The following is an 8,727-nucleotide window of genomic DNA, read 5'->3' on the forward strand; positions in this document are numbered from 1 at the left end:
CATTCTCTCATCCTTCAGTTCTGCCATCTTCCTTGCTAAACAACTTTATTTCTCCAAATTAATTGAATCCCACACCTACAATCCCAGCTGCATTTTTACCACCTTTGATTCACTCCTCAAATTGTCCCTTCCTTCTGCCTCCACTTCTCTTTCTGCACAGGATCCCACTGATTTTTTCCAAGAGAAAATTGACAGAGTATGACATGACCTTCCCTTTCCTTCCTTTGCCTCTTCTGCTCCTACGATGCTCTCCTGCATACGTGACAGGGGAAAAGTAGAAGCTTCTTGTCTGTTCACATCCTCTAATACCCTCTACTTGCCCCAGTGACGCCATCCTCAACCCATCCCCTAATCTCCTTTACAGCCACTCTCATCCCGTCCCTTAGTCTTCTCCTTAACCTCTTAGTCTCCCCTGTCTCTTCCCCTCAGATTACAAACACACTGTAGTCTCACCCATCTTGAATCCATTCATATTGATGCTGCAAAGACCATTTTCCTAGCCTGTCACTTTGACCATGTCATCTTCTCTTTGAATCCCTCCGCTAGTTGCCTCTTCCCTTCTCTATTGCATCAAACGTAAGCTGTTCATTTTCACTTTCAAGGCCTTTCATGACCTATCCCTACCCTATCTCTCATTCAATATAACAATGTTGACTCCTGCCTCTCATTGACCCACAGTGCCAGCCTCCATCACCCACTTGTCAAATTTTCAGACAAGCACTTTCGTGGTTTATCCCATGCTGCCCTTCAAGCTTGGGAGGCGCTCTCTGTAAATGTCTCTGACGCTCCCACATTATCCTCCTCCAAATTTCTCCTTAAAACTTTTTTTGCCATGATGCCTTTTAAAAAACCAACCAGACCAAAAAAACCCTTTAAAAACAGTTAGGCTCTTCATGTGCTGTGGCCACTGCCTGTCTTGCTGACCAGTGCTCTTTCATTGTTTCCTGGGACTCCCCTTTTTCTGTCTTTACCCACCTGTTGTCTCTTGTCTTACATTTAGACTGTAAATTCTTTGCGGCAGGGACTGTCTTTTTGTTCTATTTGTACAGCACAGTGGTCCAGGTGTGGGGACTCCTAGGTGCAATGGTAATACAAATAATAAACAGTGAAAATAATTTTGCATCTGGAAGAGTGAGGGAGTGAACTCTTAGCCCTCAAGTCAGAACCATAATTATATGCATCCTTATGGTTTTAAGGCCTAAGATACAAATGAATCCCACTTATCCCACAGATGTTGTTCATTTCCTTTTAGTCATTTCTCTTCACTTGTTACCCATTTTAGTTATGCCAATGTCAAGAAGTGTAGCAATGAAGGGCGTGCCCTGATGCAATTGGACTTCCAGCAGTTTTTAATGAAACTAGAAAAGCTAACAGACATTAGGCCTATTCCGGATAAGGAATTTGTGGAGACCTACATTAAAGCTTACTATCTGACTGAAAATGACATGGAGCGCTGGATCAAGGAGCACAGGGTAAGAGTTGAATTTTGGTACTTTTTTTTATCAAGACGATTTTTTTCATGGTGATGGTATCACATTAATAACAATACAGTCAGTGCTTTAGTGTGTGTGTAATATGTACATGGCTACTGATTTTCCATTGCACACATGGATCACCAAACATGCTTCAATCATTTTTGTACCTAAGATGCCATAATTTTCCATTATAAGCCTTTAATACATATAAATGCATATTCACAGATAGAAAGCGTGGAAGATCAATCCATGTCTCATAATGGTGTGTACCAAATAAATATCTAGCTTATTAAGTGACGAGTTACTGTTAATCTTTTATACATGGCACCAGAGTACCTGAGGGAGGGGAAAAACCCATCAGTCTACTTTATCATCTTCCAAATCCTTCCTTATAACTAATTTGTACTGGGATGTCTACAGAATCCTGCCATTGCACTGGTAACAGTCTGGCAGGTGGTGAGCTTCATTGTGCACACTGCTAGTCTATACAAATATGTGCTCACTCATTGTTAATTCATCCTCTGTCCTTCCTTCCCCTTCGATAGTTTCATCTCCCTCTTGCATCTTCTCATTATTTTAAGTAGGGCTGTCAAGCGATTAAAAAAAATTAATCGTGATTAGTCGCATTGTTAAACAATAATAGAATACCACTCATTTGAATATTTTCGATGCATTCTACATTTTCAAATATATTGATTTCAATTACAACACAAAATATGAAGTGTACAGAGCTCACTTTGTATTTTTGATTACGAGTGTTTGCACTGTAAAAAACCAAAATAAATAGTATTTTTCAATTCACCTAATACAAGTACTGTAGTACAATCTCTTTATCATGAAAGTTGAACTACCAAAGGTAGAATTAGCAGAAAAACCACTGCATTCAAAAATAAAACAATGTCAAATTTTAGAGTCTGCAAGTCCACTCAGTCCTACTTCTTGTTCAGCCAATCGCTCAGACAAACAAGTTTGTTTACATTTTCAGGAGATAATGCTGCCCGCTTTTTGTTTACAATGTCACCTGAAAGTGAGAACGGGCATTCTCATGGCACTTTTGTAGCCGGCAGCATCGCAAGATATTTACATGCCAGATACGCTAAAGATTCATATGTTCCTTCATGCTCCAACCACCATTCAAGGGTACGTGTGTCTATGCTGATGACGGGTTCTGGTCCATGACAGTCCAAAGCAGTGCAGACCGATGCATGTTCATTTTCATTATCTGAGTCAGATGCCACCAGCAGAAGGTTGACTTTCTTTTTTGGTGGTTCGGGTTCTGTAGTTTCTGCATCGGAGTTTTGCTCTTTTAAGATTTCTGAAAGCATGCTCCACACCTCGTCCCTCTGACATTTTGGAAGGCTCTTCAAATTCTTAAACTTTGGGTCGAGTGCTATAGCTGTCTTTAGAAATCTCACATTGGTGCCTTCTTTGCATTTTGTCAGATCTGCAGTGAAAGTGTTCTTAAAATGAACATGTGGTGGGTCATCATCCGAATCTGCTATAACATCAAATATATGGCAGAATGTGGGTGAAACAGGGAAGGGGACATACAATTCTCCCCCAAGGAGTTCAGTCGCAAATTTAATTAACGCATTATTTTTTTGAGTGTCATGAGCATGGAAGCATGTCCTCTGGAATGATGGCCGAAGCATGAAGGAGCATACAAATATTTAGTATATGTGGCACATAAATACCTTGCAGTGCCAGCTACAAAAGTGCCATGCAAATGCCTGTTTTTATTTTCTGTTGGCATTGTAAATAAGAGGGCAGCATTATCTCCTGTAAATGTAACTAAACTGGTTTGTCTTGGCAATTGGCTGAACAAGAAGTAGGACTTAGTGGACTTGTAGGCTCTGAAGTTTTTCATTCTTTTGTTTTTGAGTGCAGTTATGTAACAACAAAATCTGCATTTGTAAGTTGCATTTTCAGGACAAAGAGATTGCACTACAGTACTCATATGAGGTGAATTGAAAAATACTATTTTTTATCATTTTTATAGTGCAAATATTTGTAATCATAAATGTACACTCTGATTTCAGTTACAACACAGAATACAATATATGAAAATGTAGGAAACATCCAAAATATTTAATAAATTTCAATTGGTCTTCTATTGTTTAACAGTGCAATTAAAACAGCAATTAATCACGATTAATTTTTTTAAATGCAATTAATTTTTTGAGTTACTCACATGAGTTAACTGCGATTAATCGACAGCCCTAATTTTAAGCTCTTTAGATCACGGACTGTCTAGTTAATACATGTTAGGCTTACACAGTAGGCCCCAATCAGGATCCCACTGTGCACAAATATAAGCAAAACTAACAACCAACAGCTCACCCTTATTCAAGACCTGATGCTGGCAAGATTTGGTAAGCTGAGTCCAATAACATAGAGAAGTAGAACAGAATGTCACCTGCAAGTTACACACCCCAGCAGCATTGCATACATGTTACTTTAGATTTAGCATACAAAAACAAGTGTCTCTGCCACCCTCTCATTGCTCTTGCCTAAGATATTTATTGTGAAAATTACAGCAATAGATTGCTTATGCCACCCTAACAGTAAATACGCACATTTACTGATCAGGTGTAAGAATGAAAGCCCTCCACAGAAAGCATAATAATAATGAAATCCCTTCTTGCCCTCAATCCTCTGCTCTCCAAATGCTTTGGCGAACCTATGGATCCTGCAGGTGTTAGCCAAAAGATTGAGGTCTAGATTGTAGCAGACCAAAAAGTGGGGAGTAGAAAGGCAAGAGCCACTCAAGCAACACAGTCCACAGGTGCATAAAAAAACTCCTTCTAATCAATGGTGTCCCAAGTGGCAGTTAAGTTCAAGAGTGTGTGTGTGTAAACATTTTCTCTGTATCCATTGTTAGACAGAGGCCAGATAATACTACCAGTGTGGTTCCTACCCCACACCCAGATCTAAAACCTAATGAACCAGTATCTAGAACATCTGAGGATGCCACAAACTGCTTGAGTTGTCTCACCACCATCTGCTACATAACCTTACGAAAAGTAGGGGTTAGAAATAGGTTGGTCAGTAGTTAGCAAACCTGTCAACATTAAGGGTTGGATTCTTGAACAAAGGTCTCACAGCAGCCTTTTTAAGAATAATAGTTCCCTGTCAACCTTCAGGAGACATTGACAGTCTCCACCACACTGGACCTAGTGGTGGCCTTCACCAACTGAAAGGATATGGGATCATCTTGACGGTTGTAGTTTGAAGCACCCATAACTAACTACAACAAACAACAAAATAAAACCCTTTGGTACTCCCACACAAGAAGACTGTAGGGAAGATAGGTGGTCTCCCTATACAGTACTCTGTGTTCTCTTGACAGGGATGCAACAGCCAGTCAAGAACAACTCTTTCCTTTCCCTTTGAGTCTACTACTTCGATAGCGGTGGTCCAGTCCAGTTGTAACAAAGACAGTTAATGGATCAAGAAGGCTGGAGGGGCTTCTTAGAAAGTATTGCAATAATGAAATATGGTTGGTGGGCTAAATAGTGACAGCATAAGTCTAAAATACTTCAAGGGTCAGAACAGGAAGGAAGGAGAGGAAATGCTTAGAGAGGTATAAGGGTATATATGTAGAAGTAAGGATACAATTAAGAAAGGGAAAACTTAGGCTGAATATCAGGATAATCTCCCCGAAAAATCTACAAGTTGTATAATACTTCCATGGGAAGGACTGAGAACTCCTCCTTCATTTGGAGCGTTTATAACCAGACCGGACAATACACTAATAGAAGTATGCTAGAGGACAAGCCAGCACTGGCAGGGGGGATGGACTGTATGATCTACTAGACTTTTCAGTCGCTAATTCTTGACACACTATGAGAGTCCAACATTTCTTCAGAATTCCTCTGTCTGATACTGTAAGTAGTGACTTTTGAGTCTACATAGTTTTTTCTCACGCCAGTTATATAACTGTACACACCTTTAAGCTTGTTGGAGCTCTTTCCAAAATACTGTACAACCGCCATGCCCTCAGAGAGCCACTCTTATGTCCAAGTGGGTTAACAAGTTGAGATTGGCTCATCAGTGAGTGAGCAGAATCTTTTCCAAGCATAATCATCAGCATGATTGTTGGGGGTGTTTCAGTCAAACAATGCCTGCCCAGTTCAGCCTCGTTAGTACAGACAGCAATGTATTCTGAGAAGGTGAAGCTGGTACAGTATTATGATCCAAGTACAAGAAAATTGCCATATGTTGACTAAAAAACTGGAAAAATCTTCCACAATCGTGGCTAATGAGAATTTGACAAATTGGGACTTTGAGTTAGTTCCCATGGTTCACACACCAGAATTTAAATAGCTGTGAGCTGGAGGAGCATAATGGGTAATGACATGCAAAGAAGTCCATTATATGCTGCTGTTGGAACTCTGGGAAACAAATGGAAGGAAATCGGCCAGTTTTGTGGAAAGCTTTTTCTCACTATTAACCTCCATCCCTTAATAAAGTTAAAAATATCTGAAGTTGAATGGAACATGAAGTGCACTGATTAATCATCCAAAATTAATATTTATAATTAAGCTATAAATTTTAAGTTTCTCCGCCTTTGCAAATGGATTTTTAAAGCAAAGTAATAAAGCAAAAAAAAGCAAAAGAAGCCTAATTTTTTTCCTTCATCCAAAATGTTGAGCCAGAATCCAACTTACTATCTTAGCTATTTCTCCATCTTTGTTTGCATTGTATCTAGCGCTATTGCAGTCTAAACAATCAATAACTGTACTGTTTGGGGCCACACACTGTTAGGATGAAAAGTCTTTTGAAATGATGCATTGAATCTGTTTCAGGATTGCTTTAAATCCAGCTAGAAGTTTGCTTTACTTGGGTGAAAGCAATGCATTTGCCTCATTATATCTTGAACTATGAGAAATAGTAAGCAGTCATTTGTTGACCTACATTGAATAATTCTCATTTGTATTTGCTGGTAGAGTTTACATTTGGAGTCTCCTTTTCAGTAAAATAAAGGTGAATTCTCGCAAATCTGATGTTTTTACAAGTGTTAAGAATTCTATTAACATTTGTACAATATTTTTAAAATTTGTTCTTTATCATACAGTAAAACTAATGTTGAAAATCCTATTTGGTAAAAATATTAAGTAAAAGCCAAGTGGAAGTGAGAAGTCAAAAGAAACAGGTCATTAATTTGTTAGTCACTGTTTCTTTAGCAAATTGTTGCAATTGTATTAAAGGTTTATCCAATTAGCATGTTTTTTTCTAAGGAATGGAAAATACATTTTAAGTGGCTTAAGATGTTTAAGTAGTCACAGAATTACTTGCTGTCCAACACACTTTTAAACTGTAAGCATTTTCCATTATAATCTGCCATGTAGCAAAACACTAACTGTTTTGTTTACAACCACATGGATATTATCCAGACCTGGCTAAGCCAGCAGCTTTAAATATATATTTTTTTGTGTACCAAGAGTATATAGAAGAGTATATAGAATATACACTGAAAAATTGATCTTTTTTTTATTTATTTAACTGCATATTTTTGTCTGGTTGTTTGATATAAAATGATCTGCTTTATTTGGCCAGGAATATTCTACCAAGCAGTTGACCAATCTGGTGAATGTTTGTCTGGGATCACACATCAACAAAAAAGCAAGACAGAAACTGCTAGCAGCAATTGATGATATAGACAGACCTAAAAGATAATTGTGGAAAGTTCCTTTTCTTGTGATTTGAACCTTCTTCTGTTAATATGCTGCATGCAAACCAATCTCTCGTGGACTACTGAGGACATTCTGTTAACAAAAATATTGTGCATGGCCTTTCTTATTTGTGTTGGAAACGCTTTGAATCAGTCTGGTATTCTCAAATATAACTTTTATAACCTCTAGTCTTTTCTGTTTTTGTTATTTTCCTGTGCTAAAAGGACACTATTATTGTGCCGGTTGTTCAGCTGTATATTTTGCAAAAGTGTATACTGTAAGTAAATCAAAATTACAAGGAAACACATTGGCTTAATATATAGATGGTACATTTTTGGTCAAAGAACCACTTAAAATATGATACTTCATCTTACACCCTTCCACCTTTGGAACTTGTGTTTTATTATGAACACATGTAAAGTGAAGGAAAATGTACAGTCTTTTCTAATGATGAACCTTGTATGTGGATTAAGAGGGCAAATCAGCAAATTAATATTGTAATATCAAGGCCATAGTCTTCATATAGATTTTAAATGCAAGTTTATTTCAAAATTGTCATATCAAAATAATTGACCAGAAATTATGGGAAGGTAATAAATACTGTACACTAATATGAATTGATTTGTGAGAATTCCTTTGCTAGTTTTTACAACATACAATGTAGTTTACAAGAACAATTAGTACAGTTCCCTCATAACCCCTTTCCCCCTCTTCCTCGTTCCCACACAATAATGCTAGGAAGTAGAAGGAATAACTTGCTGGCTAGAATACAGGTCTAGGACTTGGGTCAGCTGTGTTCTACTCCCTGCTTTGCCACAGACTTCCTGGGTGATGATGGGCAACTCAAAGTCCGTCCCTCTGGAGCAGATCCTCAACTACTGTAAGTTGTCCCAGCACCATGGACATCAATGAAGTTGTGACGGTTTATACCAGCTGAGGGTCTGCCCTTCTGTGCCCCTGTTTCCATATCTGTAAAATGAGAGTCCTTCCCTGTCTCACAGGTGTTGTCTGACTAAATCATTACATACTCAGAAGGTGCTCAGGTAGGGACGGACCCATACAAGAATCAAGATAGAGACTAAGTTGACTAGAATAAAAACTTGGTCAATGAATAGTGAGACTTAATAAACTCTGTCCCAAATCAGTAAATATTTTACTCCATGTATTAACTTTAGACTTGGCTGAATTCTATTTTACTACACATTAATTCATGTGATGCTGCCTCAACTTTGTACTTCATGTTAAACCCTTAATTCTACACAAAAGTGTCAGTAGATATGGAAGCACAGTAGTAGTTAGACACCTTTGTCAGAAAATGTGTATGAGCTAATTGTTACTTTTATTGTTAACCTTGCTTTGGAAAGAAAAAAGTGAGCATCTGTCTAGGAATTCAGAAGAAGAATGAATTTTATAGTCTAAATAGAATTTTGGAACTTTAAAATTTCACACAGACTGAATAACTCTTGACTCCTCTCCCTTTTCCATACCACAAAAGAAATAGGATTTACACCCGAAGCTGAGCCCATACAGTATTCATCATCCTGTCATCCAAAATTCCATTCGCAACTTCTTGAGCG

General features: G+C 38.1%; 1 protein-coding gene across 2 annotated transcripts in view; it reads left to right on the plus strand.

Annotated features, from left to right (window-relative positions):
* VPS50 (VPS50 subunit of EARP/GARPII complex) overlaps positions 1 to 7,767 on the plus strand; it is a 165,142-nt gene extending 157,375 nt beyond the window's left edge. For both annotated transcript variants that reach the window (XM_039524419.1, XM_039524420.1), the window contains 2 exons: positions 1,283 to 1,472; positions 7,035 to 7,767. In XM_039524419.1, the coding sequence (XP_039380353.1) occupies positions 1,283 to 1,472; positions 7,035 to 7,154 (310 nt within the window). In that variant the 3' untranslated portion in view covers positions 7,155 to 7,767. The remainder of the gene's footprint in view (positions 1 to 1,282; positions 1,473 to 7,034) is intronic.
* The last annotated feature ends 960 nt before the right edge of the window (positions 7,768 to 8,727 follow it).

Source organism: Mauremys reevesii, linkage group 2 (genome assembly GCF_016161935.1).
Source record: "Mauremys reevesii isolate NIE-2019 linkage group 2, ASM1616193v1, whole genome shotgun sequence".
Classification (NCBI taxonomy): Eukaryota; Metazoa; Chordata; order Testudines; family Geoemydidae; genus Mauremys; species Mauremys reevesii.